This window comes from Medicago sativa, chromosome 6 (assembly GCF_051527215.1).
Source record: "Medicago sativa cultivar Bolivia chromosome 6, Bolivia_mono, whole genome shotgun sequence".
NCBI lineage: Eukaryota > Viridiplantae > Streptophyta > Magnoliopsida > Fabales > Fabaceae > Medicago > Medicago sativa.
The window spans coordinates 97,624,371-97,648,828 of record NC_140754.1 but is presented as its reverse complement, the minus strand read 5'-3'; the positions used below and the strand labels follow the sequence as shown (position 1 = coordinate 97,648,828).

General features: G+C 33.1%; 1 protein-coding gene across 1 annotated transcript; it reads right to left on the bottom strand.

Moving 5' to 3' along the window:
• Window positions 1-15,177: 15,177 nt before the first annotated feature.
• On the bottom strand, window positions 15,178-18,747 carry LOC146918730 (neuronal acetylcholine receptor subunit alpha-5). The gene is made up of 2 exons (XM_085720359.1): window positions 18,507-18,747; window positions 15,178-15,457 (listed from the first exon to the last, which is right to left on the bottom strand). The coding sequence occupies exons 1-2, from the start codon at window positions 18,672-18,674 to the stop codon at window positions 15,407-15,409; spliced, it is 219 nt and encodes a 72-aa protein (XP_085576485.1). The 5' UTR covers window positions 18,675-18,747; the 3' UTR covers window positions 15,178-15,406.
• Window positions 18,748-24,458: the final 5,711 nt, after the last annotated feature.

Below are 24,458 nucleotides of genomic sequence, written 5' to 3'. Positions count from 1 at the left end.
CTCAATCCAAGTATTACCCTACCCATCCACTTCATACCAAAAACAATAAGTATTCAAATTCACGATCCACTTTCATAAGCTAGAATTCGTCGAATTTGCTATGACTTCACCTTGACTATCGTTCCTCTTATGTTTACCATGCAACAATTTGCACCAAAAATCATGTTTACCAATTTGAAGCTTATATCCCAGTTGAAGGATACAATCCTTATTCACGATGTAAAATATCTTTAACCCAAGAGTCCAAAACCTCCCATATATCTTGGTTTGTTCACCATATCCTAGCCAATCACATGATATTTTCTAAAAAAAAAAAAATATTCTCACCCCAAATAAAATTCCTCGGCATTCTTTGAATTTCATCTTAGCCAAGGTAACCCGACCTGCAAGAGAAAGCTGGTTAGTTTTGCAATCAATAAGATTGTAGCTAACTTGATCAATTACATATTGATAATCACTCTTTGAAGTTCTCCCAATCAACGGAACTCCAAGGTAGGATTTTTATGACAAATGTAACTTGTAAAACAAATAATAGCATGAAATCAAAAATAGGGTAATATGTTTTTTTATGAAATTTATTTAAAACACATAATCCTAGCAAGCACAAGGAATGCTAAGCTAGGAGACTTAAAGAGCAACATACAAAGGAAAAGTGTCTGTATATATGCGGAACACCCAAACAAACACACATGTATCAAATACCAAAATTCTCCAAGCCAACCAAAAACACCCTCCATTGAGGGCCCTCAAAACCAATAAAAACTAAACATCAAACCAAGATGTCATCTCCAAAAACCAAAGTCTAAACGCCTGCGCAATAGCAGAAACAAATCTTGCGCCAAACTGTTAAAAAACCTCTTCAAAATAACCATCAAACCTACCAAAAATCCATCTAACCGCACCTTAAACAAGCCACACCAGCTAACAACCGTGTGTTTGAAAACCCCGTCAACAACAAACTCATAGAAGAAAACCCACAAAAAGCATAACCACCACTAGCCACCACAAGCACCACCACCACCACCAAAACTACCATTAACCACCAAAAAACCACCATTAATCCTCACCAAAAACCAGCACCAGCCACCACGGAAACCAATAAACCCCACTGACCCTCCCATCAGCCACCACCACACACCCCTAGCCACCACACAACCACCACGAAAACAACAACGAAAATAGCTGCGACATTTTCGATGCTCTCTATCACACTTCATCACCACCACCACACCGCAGATCCGCAACCACAGATACTAGATCCACCACCACACCACCACAAGTCGAACTCTTCTCTCCACCTATCCACCAAAACAACATCGTTGCCACCACTGCAAAATCAGAACGTCATCACCACCTTCACCTGCTATCACCACCAAAACCGTGCTCTACTCCACCACAACACACCAACAGAAAATAAAACACGCAACAGTTCAAAACGAAAAAAATCGTCGTCGTTTCGAATAGGAACAAAAACAACCAAAACACACAAGACCATCGGAGAACAGCAACCTTAATGCCGACGACGAAAGATCTGGCGTTTGGAGGTAGCACGGAGGATTGTGTCACTCGTCGCACCACCACCCTGACCGACTACATCTTGTAAATTGAGGGTTTGAATTGGGGGTGGAAGAAGGTGTAAGTCGCGGGTTCTGTTTGTTTTAGGGTAATATGTTAAACAAACCATGATTGATATATGTTTTAATAAGAAATATATTTTAAATATATAATATTATTTTTTTCATGGTGTTAGGTTTGCTCTTATATTTATGGGCAAAGGTACTATATAACATTCACATACTTATGATAGTCCTTATTTTTTAATTGAGTCGCAAAAAGTCCATAGAATTTTTAAGCACTCCTTAATTATGATTTGTCTAATATGGAGCTCGTAAAAAGGATCCAAAGTAGTTACTACTTTTAAGAAAAAAGTGATTTTATATAATAAAAAAACCTTATTCAAAAAAATATAATAAAAAACTAGAAGTGATTTAATAATTTATTAAAATTTACTAAAATAGTAGGTTTAATTTTGGACCAATTTTTAGATGTTCATATCAATTCGACTTATGTGTCAAAAAAAAATATCAATTCGACTTAAGTCCTTGTTCGATGTTTCCTCTATTTTATGATGTCGTAGTAACACAACTTGCAGCAAATTATTTATTTGATTTCAACAAAAAGGATGATTGTGGGTATTTACTCAACAAGCAATCACAATTAATAACATAAATAAATAAATTAGCAAGTGGTATTTACTCCTACAAACTAATTTTCATTACAATTGTAAATTTGTATTTGTGGCTAATTTTGATTGGTTGATGGGTAAGTTATCTACAATTAATCAAAAGTAGAAGGAAAAAAAAATCTTATTTATTTTCGTTTTTCGAAGGATCTAAACGTGGAGTTCTATACTTCTATACCTTGGCATTTTGATTCCCATTCTCCATCCACCTTAGTTATGTATGTGTACATGGCTCTATATTAACCAATGGAAGAATCAAAACAATTTTTTATTTTTTCGATAATAACATCAAAATTAAATTAAATTTTTTAGGAGACAATTAAATTTCTTATGATCATATCTTTCATTACGAGATATTAGTTTAGAATTGTTTTTTTGGTTACAATTTTAACTAATATCTTTAACTAATATCTAAACTAAACTAAAAATATTAGTTTAGAATTGTAAGAGACTAGTCTTCTAACATCAATGGATAAAGTTCAAATTTTGTCATGAATAGTTGTAAAATGACCAATAATTTAACTTTAATTAATAATGATTTCTTTTTTCCTATCTTTCTTATATATGACCATAAAGATAACATGATAAAATCATCTAATATTGAATCAGATGATATTAGACGATCACAATGTGACTTATATGAATATCAACCAAAAGATGTATCCAAATTAATGTTAATTGTCAGAATATAAAGAGGAAGAAGAAGTTACTTGTGATGCAAGTAAACTGAACAAAGCTTGAATAAACTCTAACTGCCAGCTGTAGCTTCAGTTGAGACAGTTAGAGGAGTAGTGTTAGTATGTAGCTAGTACATGATAGATGTTATAGTCTCTCTTTGGCTTATAAATAGATGCTAGCACATTGTAAATTCATTTCATTTCATTCAATGATAATTTTCTCTCTTTTCATTCAGTTTTACTCTCTTTGAGTTTCTTATTATGGTATCAGGAGCCTTCTCTTTGGAGAAGGTAGTTACGATTCAGTTACGCATTTCCGCCATTGTTGCGTGCTTCTGAAGCTTTCAGTTACGCAATTTCGCCATTGTTGCGTGTTTTTTGAAGCTTCTCCCAGCTTCGTCTTCTTCATTTCTCTTCTCCTTGTTGAAGATTCTCTGATCTTCGTATCTCTTTTTCTCATCCTTGTGTTGATTCCTGAATCGTTCAGATTTTGATTTTCTTTCAATCAATCATGGTTCAAAATCAAGATCCAACACAAGATTATTCTTCACCTTACTATGTTCATCCCAGTGATGGACCTCATTCAGTTGCAATCAAGCCTCAATTGAACACGTCCAATTATCAAGCTTGGGCGCGTGCTATGCGAAGAGGTCTTGGTGGCAAGAACAAGTATCAGTTTGTAGATGGAACAATTCCTCCTCCTACTGATGATGATTTGAATTTTTCTGCATGGGAACGTTGCAACAATCTTATTCACTCCTGGATCATGAATTCTGTTTCTGATAGTATTGCACAGAGCATTGTGTACATTGATAATGTTTCTGACGTTTGGAATGAGTTGAAAGAACGTTTTAGCAAAGCTGATCGCATTCGTGTTTGGAAGCTCAAATCTGAGATTAACAATCTCAAACAAGGTACTGGTTCTGTTAATGACTATTACACTGAATTGAAATCTCTTTGGGAAGAGTATGATAGTCATAGACCTACACCTTCATGTGTTTGTCCTCTGAGATGCGTGTGTGCTTCCATGCGAAATGTTAAAGAATTTAGGCATGAGGATCAAGTGATTCAGTTTCTGAGTGGCCTTAATGAAGGTTTTTCCATTGTTCGTACTCAAATTCTCCTTATGGATCCATTACCTCCTCTCAGCAAAGTTTACTCTTTAGTGGCTCAAGAAGAAAGTCATGAAGGTATTGATGTTATTGATGATAGTAAAGTCTTGGTTAATGCTGTTGAAACCAAGAAACCTTATGGTAGAGGTAGAGGATCCACCTCTCAGGGAGGGAAGAGTGGTAGACAGTGTAGTTTCTGTGGAAAATCAGGTCACACTATTGAGACCTGTTACAAGAAGCATGGCTACCCTCCCAATTATGGTAATGGTAGATTCAATTCTAATGCAAACTCAGTGCAAGCTGAAGATCCTGATGATAGTTGCAAAGGATCTGGTGAGATGACTACTAGTGGTTCATTGCCTGCATTTACTAAAGAACAGTATGACAGCATTCTGGCCTTAATTCAGTCCTCTAAGGTTCAATCTTCTCAGCCTATGGTAAACCAGGTCAGCACTTCAGTTTCAACTGGTCATACATCAGTTGAAGCTTCTACCTCAGGTAATGCTTATTGTTCCCTACCTGTTTCACATTGTCTGGCCTGTGTTAAATCCAACTCCTGGATATTAGATTCAGGAGCAAGTGACCATATTTGTTCTTCTTTGAACTGGTTTACAACTTATTATCACATTGAACCTACAAATGTTAAGCTTCCAAATAATAGTATTGTTGTCACTGATATAGCAGGCACTGTCACTCTCACTCCCCATTTGGTTTTGCACAGAGTTTTATATCTCAAAGCTTTTTCTTTTAATTTGATTTCAGTATCAAAACTATGTTCCAGTTCAAATTGTTCTTTGCATTTCTTTGATAAGTATTGTGAATTGCAGGATATGACCTCTCACAAGAAGATTGGTTTGGCTGATCTATGTGATGGATTGTACCAACTGAAGCTTGAAGACAACATTCCAAGAGTCATGTCTGTCTCTATTGCTGATCCAAATGTTATTCCTTTTACTGCCCTTTGGCACTATAGGCTAGGGCACTTGTCTCATTCTAGGTTAGCTATTATGAATAAGCAGTTTCCTTTCCTGCAAACTGATCCCAACTTAGTGTGTGAAACTTGTCATTTTGCTAAGCAAAAGAAACTTCCCTTTTGTATCAGTTCCAAAAGAGCTATCAATAAAATGGATACTTTGCATTTTGATATTTGGGGTCCTTTATCCATTAAATCTATTCATGGTCATAGTTATTTCTTAACTGTTGTGGATGATTATAGCAGATTTGTATGGATCATTTTGTTGAAATCAAAATCAGAAGTTCAATTACAAGTTCAAAACTTTATTCTTTTTGCTGAAAATCAATTTGATTGCAAAGTTAAAATTGTTAGAAGTGACAATGGTCCTGAGTTTGATTTACAACAATTTTATGCTTCTAAAGGCATTTTACATCAAAAGTCTTGTGTTGAGACTCCCCAACAAAATGGGAGAGTAGAAAGAAAGCACCAACATATTTTAAATGTTGGGAGAGCCCTTCTTTTTCAATCTAAACTTCCTAAACATTTTTGGTCTTATGCTCTTATGCATGCTACATACATCATCAATAGAGTTTCTTCTTCAATTTTAAAGGACAAATCTCCTCACCAACTCCTTTTTGCTCAAAACCCTGATTTTGACAGTTTTAAAGTCTTTGGCTCTTTATGTTTTGCATCCACTCTTTCTTCTCATAGAACCAAGCTTGCTTCTAGAGCAAGAAAGTGTGTTTTTCTTGGTTACAGAACTGGTGTCAAAGGTTTTGTTCTTTATGATTTGCTTTCTAAACAAATTTTCATTTCCAGGCATGTTGTTTTTTATGAGCATGTTTTACCCTATAAAAATGATTCTGCACATTCATTTTCTCCTTCTTCTGATTATCAGCTTTCCTCTGATACATTACCTGTATCTGTTCCCCATGTAGAGTCACCTATTCATGATTATGTTTCTGATTCTTCCTTCATTCTTCCTGATTCTCACAATGATTGTTCTATTTCCAATCAAAATCCTCTTTATAGTCAAAATCCTCTTATACCCAATATATCTGCTCCTATAGCAGAAGTTGAACCTGTCATACCTGAACCTATAGATGTTGTTGAGCCTGTCCTTAGAAGATCAGAAAGAGTTAAAAATGTTCCTGTTAAGCTTCAAGATTATGTTTGTAACTCCTTCACATATCAACCAAACACATCTTCTTCAGGTAGTTTATATCCCTTGTCTAACTTTACTTCTTCTCATTTTCTTTCTTCTTCACAATCACACTTCACTTTATCTGTCACTTCACACACTGAGCCCACTTCCTATGAAGAAGCTATGCTATCTGAACATTGGGTTGAGGCTATGAATGCTGAAATATTGGCTTTAGTAAAGAATGGTACATGGACATTAGTTGATTCTCCTCCCAAAGTCAAACCTATAGGGAGCAAATGGGTGTTCAAAATTAAGTATCATTCTGATGGATCCGTTGAAAGGTACAAAGCCAGATTGGTGGCCAAAGGGTACAGTCAGATTGAAGGCCTTGACTATTTTGAAACATTCTCACCTGTAGCAAAGATTACTACTGTCCGAATGTTGCTTGCTTTGGCTTCCATCAACAATTGGTTTTTGCATCAACTTGATGTGAATAATGCTTTTCTGCATGGAGATTTACATGAGGATGTGTATATGCAAATCCCACAGGGGGTCCATTCTCCCAAACCAAATCAAGTTTGCAAGCTAAACAAGTCTCTTTATGGTTTGAAGCAAGCTAGCAGATCATGGTATGAGAAGTTAACCCTTTTTCTTACTCAGCAAGGTTATTCTCAAGCTTCTGCAGATCACACTCTCTTTGTGAATACTTCAAATGATACATTCACTGCATTGCTAGTGTATGTTGATGATATTATCTTAACTGGCAATTCTTTACCAGAGATCCAAAGAGTCAAGCATTTACTTGATACTTCCTTCAAGATCAAAGATTTGGGAAAGTTAAAATATTTTCTTGGTCTTGAAGTTGCATATTCCAATCTTGGTATTTCTGTCTCTCAGAGAAAATACTGCTTGGATTTGCTCAATGATTCTGGCTTGTTAGGCTCTAAACCAGTTTCAAAACATATGGATCCATCTATCAAGCTGCACCATGATGGGGGGCAACCCTATGAGGACATATATTCATATAGAAGACTTGTAGGCAGATTGATATATCTAACAAACACCAGACCAGATATTTGCTTTGCTGTTCAACAACTGAGCCAATTCTTATCTGCACCAACCAAAACTCATTACAATGCAGCATGTAGGGTGATCAGATACTTGAAGAATTCACCAGGCAAAGGTCTATTTTTCCCTAAGTCGTCACATATACAGCTTTTAGGGTTTACTGATGCAGACTGGGCAGGCTGTGTTGACACAAGGAGATCCATAACAGGTTCATGTTTCTTTCTTGGCTCCTCTTTAATATCATGGCGCACCAAAAAGCAAAGCACAGTGTCCAGATCTTCTAGTGAAGCAGAGTATAGAGCACTTTCTGCTGCAGCTTGTGAAATGCAGTGGTTGATTTATCTTCTCAAGGATTTGAAGATTCACAATGACAAGCTTCCTGTATTGTATTGTGATAATAGAAGTGCCTTACATATAGCAGCAAATCCAGTGTTTCACGAAAGAACTAAACACTTGGAGATAGATTGTCATTTTGTTAGGGACAAAGTGCAAAATGGAACCATGAAGCTTCTTCCAGTTTCAAGTATAGAACAAGCTGCTGATTTCTTCACTAAACCATTACACCCTAAGCCTTTTCTTACTCTATTGTCCAAGCTTGGCATGGTAGATATATACCAAGCTCCAGTTTGTGGGAGGCTGTCAGAATATAAAGAGGAAGAAGAAGTTACTTGTGATGCAAGTAAACTGAACAAAGCTTGAATAAACCCTAACTGCCAGCTGTAGCTTCTGTTGAGACAGTTAGAGGAGCAGTGTTAGTATGTAGCTAGTACATGATAGATGTTATAGTCTCTCTTTGGCTTATAAATAGATGCTAGCACATTGTAAATTCATTTCATTTCATTCAATGATAATTTTCTCTCTTTTCATTCAGTTTTACTCTCTTTGAGTTTCTTATTATTAATCATATTTTAAATATAATTACATTTAGTAGAGGAAACCTACGAAAAAAACATGGCAATACCATATTTTTCTATATAAAAAAATCCGTTTATGCATTGGTCACCAGGACCAGATGGTAAAATCATAATCGACTAGTGTAGAATCAGTTGTTGCAAACACATACCTTGATAGTTCCTATTCCTAACCGTGATCAAAGTATTTCTTTTATCATATCCACGTATACAAGCATATATTTCAATTGTTTAACTAATTTTATAATTTTAATTGTGAGGGCTTTAAAAAGGGTTTGGTTGCATAAAATTCACAAATAATTAGACGTGGGAGATTATGTTTTATTAGAGCATCTCCAATGGGGGGTCCTTACTTAACAAGGACCACTCCCCGTTAAGGACCCTCCATTGGAGGAAGAAAAATTGAGTCCCCGTTAAGGAACGGGCAACTATATAAGGACTCTCTCTCTCCTGAGTAACTAACGGGTCCCACGTTTAAAAAAGTAATAAAATGTGTACTACTTGGTCCCACTTGCATAAAGAAGTAATAAAATGTGTACTACTTGGCCCCACTTGCATAAAGAAGTAATAAAATGTGTACTACTTGGTCCCACTTGTAAAAATGAGTAATAGATAAATTATTTTTGTTTAATATGTAAAGATAGTGGGACATATTTAAATACTTTTCATTGGAGTCCTTATTAGTGTATTGCCATTGGAGTCATTGAGTCCTTAATAGGTACTTTTATTAAAAAATTATAAATAAATGATGTGTCACGTGGGGTCCATTTAAGGAGTCCTTGTTAAGGAACTACCATTGTGGATGCTTACGTACTCTTGATCTATAATAATGTGTTTTGGTCAACACAACACAGCTAGGTGTTGAAAATAATGTTATTGGGGGATGTGGTCATTTTACTCAACGAAATCTTTAATTGAAAGATAATCGTAGAAAATTAGTATATTAAAAAATTAAATATACTGTAAAAAAATAAAAAATAAAAAATTGTATCAAATGCTATAGCATTAACTCTTCAATAGTTTATCTCCACTGTTAAGTACATAAGGACATATTAATTAATAATATTGTATTACTAGGGTGACATGTGAATGGACGTATCGATTATCATTCTCTTTTTCAATTTGCCAGGGAGAAATTGGGTGGCCTTGAACCAATCATATACAAAACTCTTAATAACTTAACATGTATATGTTTTAATAGCATTATTATGTATGCCTCCACTATCATTTACACTACCAATTTGAAGATTAATTGCATGGCTAAATGACTCCAATTATAAAGATGATCACTGGTTGAATGTGTTGTCAGTTGTTCACTCAACAAGCTCATTTGGTGTTTTCTTCTTTATAAGTCAATCTAGGCCATATATACGTTGCATTTTGTTTTATTTTATGATAATATTAATGTGTCAAGAAAAAAATATTGCACTTTCACTATCATTTCCCCCATCAATTAATCAAGGCCATATATATAAACGATGCCTTTTATTTAATTTATTTATGATAATAACATGTCAAGAAAAAAACTATACTACCACTATATCATTTCCCTATCAATTCATCACTTATCACTTATCTTCAACCCTAGACATTCTCTCACTTAAAGTAGTGGGAGTCTTTATCTATCAATGTAAATTAGTGGTATTCTTAAAATTAAAAAAAAAAAAAAGTAAATTAGTGGTTGCACTAGATTTCCTAAAATAGCATAAAATATAATTGTGGATATCCCACTTAATTAAGGGTCGTGGATATCTCCCATGAAGTGGGCGGCTTTCCTTCAACTTATTTTGTTTCAAGCTTCTAACACATGCTCAAATTATAAGTGACATTTAAAGAAGTGATGATCAATTTCTAGACCTCTTGAGAAAACTTTTTTTTTTTTTTCCTTTTTTGATGGAAAATAAGTTTAAATTATGGTAGTCACGGTCGGTTCAATGGTTAACGATAATCATGGTCTATGTTGGAATTTACATATATACTATAAACATATAAATTTTAAATTTAAATCCAAATAACTATTAGTGCTACCAAGAGTATCTATCAATTTGTCATGTGAACTTAACTCAGTTGGTATGAAGAATGTTTAATTATGCAGAGACCAGCATTTAAACTCCAAACACCCCGCTTCTCCACATTTAAAATATGTGAGCTCCAACCATTAGGGTTGCTCGACAAAAAAAAAAAGAGTATCTATTAATTTGTAACATTTTGGAGAAAACTCTTGTCAAAATAGACATGTCAAATCTAATGGTCCTCTTTTTTTTTTTTTTTTAAATCTTATGGTCCTCTTTTAAGAAAAAAGATCAAACAGTTTTAATTAAAATAATTAATATGATCTATAGTAGACTACTCTTAAAGTTGGTCCACCATAGACATTTATGGTTAAAGTTAACAGCAAGGATTTATTTGAATAATGGAGACAAACATAAGAGATCAAAACGTTGATTTAACAAGATATGGGACCAAAATGAAAACTGAAAATCAATTAGGGGACCAATGAACCGATTAAGCCAACTTAGTAATATAAAGGTCAAATAACTTAAGCCCAATAATTTATTATCTAACAGAAACCTACTGCAATTCATCTTCCACTCCCTCTTTTGAAGGCGGGTCGTTTCTCCTGTCTTGAGAACGTAAAACCAATTCCTTTTGGCTAACAACTCTTTATGTATTCCTCGAGTTATAAGGATCTCAAATTGCGTTGTATAAAGAGATTAGATCAAGAAGAAGAAGAAAAATTTTGAGGGATCCTACCCAAATGCCTCCTCCAACAAAGGTGCTAGTCCCTTCGGGGCTTCCTTCTACGATAAGTGTCATTTCTTTAGCAGACCATTCATCACGTCAATTAGATGTTAATGAGGATGCAACGCTACCGGAAGACATACCTTTGAGTGGATTTTCTCCTTTTTAGAAGAAACCTTAGGCATTTTTTTCCTTTTTATATTATCGTTTAATCGGATAAATAGTCGGCTTGTGGCTATCATTTCAAGAATATCAATGGAACTCTCTTTTGTTTGATCTCAATAATTTCTTATGTTGACGATAATATTTTTTTCAATATCTTCCGTTTATGCTCCTATTTAGCTCTTTGGGTTCCATATTTACTAGCTGATATGCTCCTCCGATAAAGACAATCATATTTGAAATAATGAAGCAACGGATGAAAATCAAGCAATCATATGTGAAACAATGCTAATATATTGGAGGATTTGATGCATTTCGGATTATAGAATCTAAAATGCTTTAAACACGGTTTAAATTTTGGAATCCGAACAAAGGTAAATTTGAGAAACTTAGAAGGGAGGAAATAATTTCACTCATTTTATTTAGCTAAAGCCCAATCCAATTTTTTGTTTTTTAGAAAAATGTTAAATATATTTTATTATTTTTATTTTGCTAATTAAAAATAAAGAAAAAAAGTTTCCTTCAAGCTGAAGGACTCTTTATTTCAAGTGCAACTTGCACCTCCCACTACAATTTAGAGAATCCATTCCCCTTTTTCGCATGTGATTTATTTTTTTCTTCAATTATTTATCTCCTAATCTTTTTGCTCATTTTAATGCCCACAGTGTGTATTAGTTTTAGAGGTTTTATATATTGTTTTTCTTTCGTTTATCTCTTAACTTTTTATTAAAGGCATAAACCAATCTTTTATTCAGTTTCATTAAACTAAACCTCTTTATTTTCTTCTTGCAATTTTTTTTGCTTAAATCAAAATTTCTTTGTTGCCATAACTATTTTACTACTAAACTTAACATCTTGATAACTCGTTGTCTTTAGGACACCTCAACTGTAACAGTTTGGTGAGCCTAAGAATCGCAAAGATATTTCAACAATAAAAAAGAGAATAGCTTAGATGTTACATCTTATCTTGTTTAGGGCGTTTAAGTTGCTACAACTTGGTGATTCTAAATTTTCCCGCAATTTTTTCTTTTAAAACATGAAACATATAAGTATTTTCTATTTAGAACTATGTAGCTTTGATTTCTTTATTGCATTGTGAGTACGTATGAATAGGGAAGCACCATCTCAAGCTCAATAAATGTTTTTCTCAATTTCCCCTATTGATGGAGCAAGAATTTAGCTAAGGCTCAAATGATGTCCTTAATTATAATTCCTGTTTCTTCAAGTGATTAATGTCGAGGGATAAACTTTGTCCCTCAGGGTTTCCTAGTTTCACCAGTAGAGCGTTAGATAAGGTTGTTTTTGGGTTTGTTGAGCTACACTAAGAAATGCGTAAAAATAGGTAAAGGCATAATGATAAAATGGATAAAAATGTGAAATAAACTTGTTTGATTGATTGGATGTGTCTAATACAAAGTACAAACTGAGTATTTAGGGCAAAAACTATGATTATTAACCAAATGGCGTGACTTACAATGTCAAGTATTTGCCCGACGAATTTTGGAGGTAGTGTGTGGTTTCCCTCCTTGAGGGGATTGTGGCACCCCACGTTAAGTTGTCTTACTCCTTGTTAACAACATGATTCATTAATACAGTTCTTTGTGCCTAACTCCATTACGATTGTGTTTCGTCCATCATCCCTCTTTACGGTTAGTGGTGCTACAAACATGGAACATACTTTTTGTGCACCATTTTCCTCGCTTGGATGTTCTAATGCTCGCCTAACCTTCCGTCAGGTAGGAGGTTTCCTCGCCTAAAGTTCAATTGTTTATTTGTCGATGTCGGCTAACATGATATTTATTTATAGGTGCAAATTCTCCTATATATTTTATATTAATATTAATTTTCATAATAAGGGGTAAAATAAATATTGTAAAGTTGCAATAACATGTGTGTAATTAGAGGTACCGTTTTTTTAACAACGTTGTTGGATTCTAATACATTCTCTATGCATAGTCGACCCTCGAACTCATTATATGATTTCATAAACCTTTCATTTTTTCAGGGTTTTTTTTTCAGCATTTTTCCTAACAAATTATTAGAAAACTATGAGAGAGTTATGCTTGCAAGCTTTCAATATTTCATTATGATTCATCAACTTAGTTACATCAAAGAGTTAGCCTTATATAGTATAGCTATGAATGAGATGAATCAGTAACAAACTTGCCACATCAGCACAGTTTGTTACTACTTCTCTAACTACACTAACTTGATAAAAAACTAATATAGCTGGACTTTACAATATACTCTATTACAAATAAACAATGATGGCGATCAATGGTTGCCTTCTTTTGTCACCTATTGATCGTGTAGTGGCTGCTTTATTTTACCACCTGATGTGGCCTCTTGTTTTTGGTTGCCTTTTTCCCTTTTCTTTGTTTCTACATTAGTTGTCCCATTTCCTCTGCTTCCTAGTGTTTCTAATTTATTCTCTACTCTTTTGTTTTTTGTTCAACAATGGACCTTTCAAAATCCATTATACCTTAAACTCTCTCTATTATAAGAGTGAAAATTTTGGTCATGGGTGGCTTTGAGGGTGGGCGGGAGGACGGCGGGGCAGGACACCATTTTTAGAGGCATCAAAATGATTATTTGTACTTAGTATTATATAGTTAGGAAAATATATTTTAACTCATTTTGATTAATTATATTTTTAGAGACTCTTGATTATGAATGAATCTTCTGCAACAAAAAATTTAAGAAAATAGACATTCAAATAATTAAAATGACATAGTTTTATTGATTCGCCGAAGACACCAAAAATTTTAAGACCGGCCCTCGTCGGATACTATGGACTAATTAGGATCTTTGAGAAGGACCTGAATGAGATGTTGGAGTCTGAGGAGCTGTGGTGGAGCGACACAAGACTTGGTCTCTATATTTACAACATGGTGATAATAATACTAAGTTCTTTTAACTAAAAGCAAATCGGAAGAGAAATAAGAATAAAATATGTTCTGTTATGCTCAATGATGGAAGCGTCTATGATAATTTCGATTATATCGATACAAATTTCATTAACTATTTCTCCAAGATTTGACCAATTACAAGGTTTACCAGATTGTTGTGGTCTTATTTGTGAAACCATTGCTTTTTTATTTTTACGTAAACTTTATGGAGCATGAAGCAAATACCATACTATGTTGTGTTCCACCAATAACGGCAGTTTTTTTAATCAAGTAGTCTAGTGGCTAGAAGTGTGGAGAAAATCTATTCATAAAGAAATTCCGCAGCTCAAAAGAAAAATTATGGACTCTTTTTATGCTTCTATTTGACGTTAACGTATTCCAGGCCAGACCTAGGGTTCCTATATCCGACGATTGCATGCCTTATACCATGGAAATTTAGTTTTGTTCGTTTCACTCTATTACTTTGATATTCTATCAAAACAAGACTTGTGAGATATGCATAAAGGAGCATTAGCCATCTTTTGTTATATGGTTTGGGAACAAGATTGTAATGCTACGATTATATATTATATTGCTTACCTATACCTGTATTTTTATACTTGTGAATCCGAGAATGAAATCAAACACATGTTGAACGATCCCAAATCCCTTTTTACTCAAACGTATTCTTTGTAGATGGTACTATTGGCATGCTCTAGTCATATACAAGTTCCAAAATACGAGGAGAGTTTTCTACGAACACTTTTTTCCTCAAATTCTACATATTAAAGCATCTCTGATAAACCCTCTCCCATGATTATTTTGGTTTCTCAACTACATTATAATCCCATGTAAACTGGTGAATATAAAGTAGTACTACTACCTCAAATTTCCTGGTGAAAGGTGATATGCCTATTCCCAGTAAACAGAAATAATGAAGGCCACTGAATTCTTTGACTATTATGAAGACAATAATATAGAACCAGATATCAAACCCTAATCGGTTCATTGCTCAACAATTGAAGCACACACCTTTAAACGGTGTCCATGCTTGATTTATCATTACTTAGTGGTTAGAAGTGTTTCCATGTTCGTGATTTCTTATAATATTTTCTTGTGTTTTACACAACCAAAATTAAAGCATTTCATTGCTAATATGAGTAATACGGCAAAAAAATATAATGAAAATCACTGCAAAGAGCATAAGAGGTGGCTACTCTTGCAAGAGTATAAACACTACCATTAGCTTTTCACCTAGCAAATACAATCTAATATATTTTCTCAAACTCATGCATTTGCTTTCCAAATATATTATTAATTTTGAACCATGGTTGCAATTTAAAATCACAGGAATATCAACGAAGACAGCCAAACATGGAGTGGTTTGATAGAACCAAACTACATAAACAAACAACCCTTGGTGGGTTAAGAAAAAATACATGGTGTAGCCTTGTATTAAGGTCTAATTTTCATAACCCCGGCTTATTACAAAACATCTTACTTACTTAAGGCTTGAACTTCCTGTATGGTCGGCCATTGTCTTCATCTTGCATATGCTGTAATCATAAAATCATGTCTAAGTGCAAATAAAAGCATCCATACATACATGAAAAAAAGGTAAAAGTGAAAACAAAATGGTTTAAAAACCATATCACATCATTTAACAATTATAAAATAAAAATACATTACAACTAAATGATCAGACAGATTTTAAACTGAACCAAACAATAAAATGAATCATGGAGCGACTCAAGAAAGTAAGGTCTAATTGCTTGTTTGGATTCTCATTTTCCTAGCTTGGCTCATGTTACAAAGCCAAGGTTTGTGAGAAGCTGGAAATTTAAGCTTCATCTTGGACGTGTGTTCTGTCACTTTTGAACGTATAATGTGTGTTTGGTTGGTATCACGGTGTATTTAATGAAATCACATTGAGCCACTGTGATTTTGCAAAAGCTACACCATGATACCAAACATACACCTAGTAGTTCAAATATCCAGTAAAAAATAAATCAGTATCATGTATGAGGACAAAAACATTCAATTTATTATAGATAACAAGGTTTGTGGACAGTGATCATCCATGATTCAACATCTTAAACTTGAACTTCACAAATTAGATATTGCAACAAAAAATTCAAGCAAGCATAGAAAATTACTGTCTGCTCATTTTGTTTAAATATAATAAACACAAACGTTAACCAGGCCCTGTTTTGATATACAACTTATTTGCAGCTTATAGCACAAGCGTTTATCATGATAAGTGCTTATGCATAAGCTATTTATATAGCAAAAAGATAAAGAGCCTGTTTGTATTAGCTTATTTGAGCTTATCTACGAACATAAGTTTTGTGAGACTGTTTGGAAGAAACAACAATACATCATTAAGTACAATACATTACTGAGTACTAAAAGATCAGACCAATTTTAAACCTAACCAAAAGGAATTCAGCAACAAACAACAAAACCAATCATGGAGTGAGTCCGAAAAGTCTAGGGTTGTCAATTGCAGACTGCGGAAAATAGTGGTTTGTTCAAACTCCACTACGTTGCAATGCTACAACGACGATATAGCCATTATTTAACAAAACTAGGAACTAAATAGCATATAACGGAACAATTGTAACTTGTTCTAATTTCGCGAGGGATAGTACTATAGCGCCACTATTTGAGTTTGACAACCCATAGAAGGTCTAATTGCTTGTTTGGATTCATGTTTTCTTAGCTCGGCTCAAGTTTCAAAGCCATAGTATGTAAGGAGCTGGACATTGGAGCTTCATTTTGGATGTGCGTTTGGCAACTTTTGAACGTGAAAACAAACATATATTAAGTTCAAGAATTCAGTAACATAAATAAATCATATCATCATGTATTAGGACTCAAACTTCCAATTTACTACAGCTAACAAGGTCTGTAGACAGTGCGGAGCACACATCTATGCTCCAACATCGCAAACTTTAAATTCGCAATTTAAACATTACAACCAATAATTCAAGCAAGCATTAAAAATTACTTTAAATCCACAATTTAAACATTACAACCAATAATTCAAGCAAGCATTTAAAATTACTGTCTGCACATCTTTAAACAACCATACTCAATTTGTTTAGATTGAAACACACACAATCATTAACCGATTCCAAAAGCTGGAAATCCAATTTTAGGACTTGTTTGGATTTTCTTATTTGAGCTTATCTACTAACATAAGCACCTGTGGGACTGTTTGGAGAACTAATGAAAACAGCTTAAGACAAGCTCGTAAGCTATTTTCAACATATTTTCATAAACTATTAAAAATAGCTTAGAAAAACATCTTATAACTTGTACAAAAACAATTTAACTGTATTTTGAGCCTGTTTGGATTGGCTTATTTGAGCTTACCAACTGGCACAAGTCTTGTGAGACTGTTTGAGAGAACTTATGAAAACAGCTTATGACAATTTTTACAAGCTTTTTTCGGCTTATTTTCATAAGTTCTCCAAAATAGCTTATAATAAAACAATTTAACTTCATTTTATCTTTTTCTATAAAAATAGCTTACATAAGCTTATAGCATGGGTGCTTATCACGACAACCGCTTGTGCTATAAGGTGCAAATGAAGTTGATTATCCAAACACAGACTTGATCAAAATCAAATTGTCCAAGTCAATGCATTCATAACAACAAGCACTCAATCACAAATTCAACATGTAGCAGCTTGTACATTAAAAAGAAGCACAATTCTCATGACGCAACATTGTGATGGCATAAATTGAAGTTGTAAATATGAAAATTCAAATAATCATCACAAACCTAATAAAACCCCTAAATTCTTTTGAACTGTTGTTAAACTGATCAATCGTCACAAACCTAATTAAATCCCTAAATTCTGAGTTGTTAATAAATTGACCAATGGTAGATTGAAATAATCATGTTTTATAGCATCTACAAAAACAATTAACATCGTTTTATATTTTGTTATAAAATAGCTTATGCAAGCTTATATATAAGCTCTTATCATGATAAATGTGTGTGCTATAACTCACAAATCACCTGTTTATCCTAACAGACCCAAAATAATGCTAAAATGTGTTTGTACAAGCGCTATAAAAACAGAAATTGCATTGAAAAATTGTGTTTATCTAAGGGCCAGTTTGGATTGGCTTATTTTTGAGCTTATGAAAAATAGCTTATGCAAATAAATAAGCATTTATATTAATTCATAAGCTCTGACAAACAAACATTGCATCTTCATAAGCTGTTTTTTCATAAACTACCTTGACAAGCTTAATTATTTGCATAAGCTAAAAAATAAGTCAATCCAAAAGGTCCCAAAACAATTGAAAATAAGTTGAAAACAGATTATGAACAATGTCATAAGTTGTTTTAAATAAGTTCTTCCAATCAAGCTCACAAAACTTATGTCCATATATAAGCTCAAATAACTCAATCCAAACTAGCCCATATTCCCAAAAAATTCAACTTTAATCAAAATAAAATTACCCACAGAAAAAGTAAGAAACTTTATCCAAATCACGTAGTAGAACCTCCCTCAAATTCCTAAATTGAACTATTCAGAAATTCAGAATTGAAAAAGAGAGAAGAAGATGAAAATGGAAGTGGCTTACGAATTCTTTGACGATGCCTTTGTAGACGAGAACAGGAACAGCGATACCGAAGATACCAACAAGAAGAAGATTGCGACGAGACCAACGGAAATTGTGTTCGAGATTCTCTCTAGCAGTACCCCAATCTTCAATGTATTTGTTTTTCTTTGCTTCCATTCCTCCACCCATTTTCGATGATGATGATGATGATGATTCTTCCTTCTTCCTTCTTCCTTCAGATCTCTCTCTCTCTCTCTCTCTTGTTCTCTTTCTCTCACCTCACTCACTGTATTTACCTCTCTCTCTCTCTGTCAATGGGCCTGGGCTTGGGCCTAACCCACGCAACTCTATCATCCGGGTCTTAGTATGTGTTTGGTTTGGCGGCAGCGAGAATTGATTTTGATAGAATTGAGTTTGAGAAAATTGATTTTGGTTAAAGTGAGTTTGATGTAAATTGATTTATGTTTGGAAACACTCACTTAAAATTGATTCTTATGAGTTGATGTTGTTTGGGTACTTTAAATCAAAATTGATTTTGAACGTATAATGACCAAAGTATCCCTTTAATTGTATTTGTTTAGAGCACCCTTTTAATTTTATTTAAAACTAAATATTCCATTTTCATTTTAGAAAATTATTTCGACATATCGTAAATGAATTTTTATTGCTTCAACTATTCTTTTTGAAATAATATTAATTTATAAGAGTTATAATTAATATATATTTTTTCATCCATTTAATGATTAATAATATAAGAACCAAAGGGTGTAAAAAACATAAAAATATAATTTTATCCATTGTAAAAGAAAATGTATAATTTATAATATAACTGAGAGCACAGTGCAATATATAGTAGGGACTAGGGATGGTTGCATAATAAAGAAATAAAAAAGCATGTTCACTTATAAACAAGGGCATAATTGACAAACAAGATATTGGTAATAGAAAATAATTGTTTAATGAGGAGAATCGATTTAGTTGATTCCAGAAGCTACAAATGTGAGCTTCAGGCAAAATCAAGTTTAGCCTCTAGAATCAATTAACCTTTTTAGAAGCCAAACATATTTTTTAAGATCAAATTACGTTGAAATGCTGTAAACGTGAGTATTTGAAAATTTACCGGGCAACTAAACAGGCACTTAGACTAACAAAGTAGTTTTTTTTTTTTAACCGATGTTCTTTGCGCTTGCGCAACTGTAATGACTAATCAATCGAAGTTCGAAGATGTGTCTCTCTCAAGAAATTTGATACTATTGTATTTTCATATCATAATTCAAAGCCACAACATAAAGTTACCCGCGATGGGTAACTTTATCTACGAATTATTATAAAATATTCACTCTTACAAACGTGGTAAATAGATTTCGCCTAAGTACCATTCGGAAGCAAAAATTCTTAAAACAAAAATATATATTTTAATACATAAAAAAAATTTCAACAAAAATCATATTCACACGTTAAAAGAGGATACGGTGCCGTATGTGGAAATCAAAATGGGTCAATTTGTTATTGACTATATAGTATGTTTAAAAAAATTAATTACATCAATTGTGTGGGCTACAAACAGAAACACAGTTTCAATTTGAAAAAAATCAAATGAATGGAAAATAAATAAAAGGGTATGAAAAATCACATTTGAAAAGATTTGAGGGACAAATATGTATCTAGCGAATAAATGAAAAATATTTATATAATATTTTATTTTATATTTATTAGCGAATAAAGCCTCCTCTCTGTTTTTATATTTTAGCAGTTACAAATTATAGGGTTATATTATCATTATGTTCCTTCAAATTATATGTTACTAGCTTAACCAATATCCTGGGTTCGAATTCTGTATTAGGCGTGCAGCAACGTTAAAACTCTTAGAAAGATTCTTTGATTCGTTTTTCTGATTTGAATAGATGTAATTTGTATTAGCGTAGTGGTAAATTGATGGTGCATAATGTTAAAAGTTAAAAGGTGATATGGGTTCAACTTTTAAGTTGGATAAATTTTTATTTAAAGGATATTTTTTTAGTATCGCTGAAAACTAGTTTAGAGTTATTCGAGCTGCCAGGATGATTTTAGTTATTCAACTTGGTTGTGGAGTTGTTGTTTTCTCTTTATCCATCACTAGAATTATAAATTGGATGTTGCCATTTTTATGAGTGATTGATAGTTGGCTGAGATTGTTAGCTTGATATTCAAGGTGTTTAGCTAGCACCTTTGCACATATTTCCTCGTCTCCCAGATTGGTTCTTATTACTCCAACTATACATTGTTGTACGAGGGGGACACTCTTGTACTGATAGGAGAAACAACTACGCAAAAATGCTTCTCATTTCAAATACATCTTCTAGTCGATTTTTGGAGTACTGAGTTGCACAACTTTCAGTTAGGATGCAACCATTTAATTTCTAAACCAAATAGTCATCATTATCAATATAACATGTATGAAAGGAACTGTCACGCACAAAAAATTGTTATATATAAGCTCAGAGATTATTGTTTCCTGACTCAAGCCATTCTTTGGACCCATAGAACATTAATATAGCTGATAACGAGATTTATATAATCCACTAAAACCACTATTTGTTTTAAATTTTAACCTTTTTTAGCATGCTAGTTAATTAAGGTCAGGGGCGGATCTCTATTGAGACCCCCAGGTGCCACTGCACCCCCCAGTTTTAATATAAATATTATATTAGGCATGATAGATCAAGAAATGCGCTGTGTTGCAGTGGTTGTGCGGTCTCACAAACCATTTTATGTCCCTAGTTCGACCCCCTGGCACCCCCTTTTTAATAAACTTAGCAAATTTTTCGTATTTAATTTAAAAAAGAATGGTCCTGGGGTGACTTGAACCGGCATCCTACAACAATCAAGTATTTGTACCACTACTCCAACCTTCTATATTGCCTAATTTTTGAAAGCGTTTAATATATATTTCATAAATTTTGGCACCCCCGAAGTTTTTTTCCAAGATCCGCCACTTAAGGTTATAAGAAAATTTGATAGACAACTCTATCTGAGACTAGTGTGGAACCTGTGTGTCGCCAGGTAACTTTATCCGCGACTGATTGTTATAAAATACTAGCGAAAAGATGAGTGTCCGTCTTTTCGCTCTTTTTATTGCGTTATCGTTTGAAAATTATGAACGATGTTTTTTTTTTTATGAAATTTTGATTTTGATTAAAACTAAAAATATAAATGCTTGTTGTTTTCAAGTTATAACAAACCAAACTAACTATATTTATCTATTTTAATAACACCAACAATTTAACAAAAAAATATAATCTAAATTATTTTTTTTAATGACAGCAACAACAATCTTTATTATAGAAAAAGTTGTTTAAGGATATAATTAGGATAATGATAAAGTAAGTACAAATACACTTATCTAGTTTGTTACATTTTTTAAATGATAAAGAAGAAAAAAAACCAACATATATATTTATATCGTGTTTGTTACATTTTTTTAATATTTAAATTTATTATTGTCTATTTGTTATGTGTTATTTACATTAAAAATTGAGTGTAAGTTTGGAAAAAGAAAAGCCAGACTTTATGCCATACAAAAAACCTATATACATGTGATTAAGGTTGGAATTCCTTTTTAAATAGATAAGGCTAAGATTTTTTTACAAAACCTATATAACCGAAAAGGCCAAACTTTCTGCCACACAAAAAGCTTATATACCCGTGATTAAGGTTGGAATAAACCAGACCGACAACCATGAATTTACGTCCAAGCCTACTTCATATCTATGCCACGTTAGATTTTTTTAAACAGATAAGGTTAAGATTTTTTTTAAAATAAAAAAAAACTATATAACTAAAAAGGCCAGGCTCTATGCCATACTAAAAGCCTATATACCCTTGATTAAGGTTGCAATAAATCAGACTGGCAGTCATGGATTTACATTCAAGCCTACTTTAGACCTATGCCACGTTAGATTTCTGTTTAAATAGATAAGACTAAGATTTTTTTAAAAAACCTATATAGCTGAAAATGCTAGACTATTTGTCACACAAATAGCCTATATACCCGTGATTAAGGTTGGAATAAATCAGACCGAAAATCATAGATTTACATCCAAGCTTACTTAACACCTATGCCACATTAGATTTTTTTTTTAAATAGATAAGGTTAAGATTTTTTTATAAAAAAAAAAACCTATACAACTGAAAAAGCCAGACTCTATGCCATACAAAAAGCCTATATACATTTTGTCAAAAAAAAGAAAAGAAGCCTATATAGTTGTGATTAAGGTTGGAATAAATCATACCGACAATCACGGATTTACGTCAAAACCTACTTTAGATCTATGCCACGTTAGGTTTCTTTTTAAATAGACAAGGCTAAGATTTTTTTTACAAAACCTATATAACTGAAAAAGCCAGACTTTGTGCCACACAAAAAGCATATATACCCGTGATTAAAGTTGGAGTAAATCAGACCTACAATCATGGATTTACGTACAAGCCTACTTCAGACGTATGCCACGTTAGATTTTAATTAAAAAAGGTGGATAAGACTAAGATATTTTTTAAAAACCCATATAACTGAAAAGGCCAGACTTTATGCCACACAAAAAGCTTATATACCCGTGATTAAGGTTGGAATAAATCAGACCGACAATCATGAATTTACGTCCAAGCCTACTTCAGACCTATGCCACATTAGATTTTTTTTTTTTAAACATATAAGGTTAAGATTTTTAAAAAAATAAAAAACTATATAACTAAAAAGGCCAAGCTCTGCCATACAAAAAGCCTATATACCCGTGATTAAAGTTGCAATAAATTAGACTGACAGTCATGGATTTACATCCAAGCCTACTTCAAACCTATTCCACGTTAGATTTATGTTTGAATAGATAAGTCTAAGAATTTTTTTTAAAACCTATAAAACTGAAAAGGCTAGACTCTATGTTACACAAAAAGCCTATATACCCGTGATTAATGTTGGAATAAATTAGACCGACAATCATAGATTTACATCCAAGCTTACTTAACACGTATGCCACGATAGATATTTTTTTTAAAAAAAATAAATAGATAAGGTTAAGATTTTATTTTATTTTTTAAAAAAACCTATATAACTGAAAAGGCCAGACTCTATGCGATACAAAAAGCCTATATACATTTTGTCAAAAAAGAAAAAAGAAGCCTATATAGCTGTGATTAAGGTTGGAATAAATCAAACCGACAATCACGGATTTACGTCCAAACCTACTCTAGATCTATGCCATGTTAGATTTCTTTTTAAATAGATAAGGCTAGGATTTTTTTTACAAAACCTATATAACTGAAAAGGCCAGACTTTGTGCCACACAAAAAGCATATATACCCATGATTAAGGTTGGAATAAATCAGACCGACAATCATGGATTTACGTCCAATCCTATTTAAGACCTACGCCACATTAGATTTAAAAAAAAAAAAGATAAGGCTAAGATATTTTTTTAAGGGTTAAATATGTTTTTGGTCCGTATAAATATACAAACTTTTCGTTTTAGTCCCTCTAAAATTTTCACTTTTAGTCCCCTAAAAATTTACCATCTTCACTTTTTTCCAACTTTTAGGCCAAAGAAGGTCCCCTAAAAATTCTAATAGTAGCAGTAAAACTTGGAAAAAAGACCAACTCTATGCCACACAAAAAAGCCTTCTTTGGCCTAACAAACTATCCTACATTTTTTCAAGCTAGCAAACTTAAGACATTTTATTAATAATAGTAGCAGTACAACTTGGAATTACATCAAACGTGATGCGAGAAGCATGTGATAAAGTTGCCATTGCAAGAGCATGAGTGCTTTCGTTTACTTTACGCCTAATAAACACAACTTCATGGTTGTTAACATTTTGTAGTAAAATTTTGCAATTGTTAACAATTAAACCATACTTCGAATGATTCACCTTGTTAGAATGCACATCATCTGCTAACATTTTATACTTTATGTTAAACGTTTCCATCTTTTTATTTTACAT

Excerpts from the sequence above, each read along its gene's own strand:
- LOC146918730 (XM_085720359.1), bottom strand. The coding sequence starts at position 18,674 with ATGGGTGGAGGAATGGAAGCAAAGAAAAACAAATACATTGAAGATTGG. Across the intron at positions 15,458-18,506 it reads AAGGCATCGTCAAAGAATTC|CATATGCAAGATGAAGACAA; the intron begins GTAAGCCACTTC and ends TTATGATTACAG.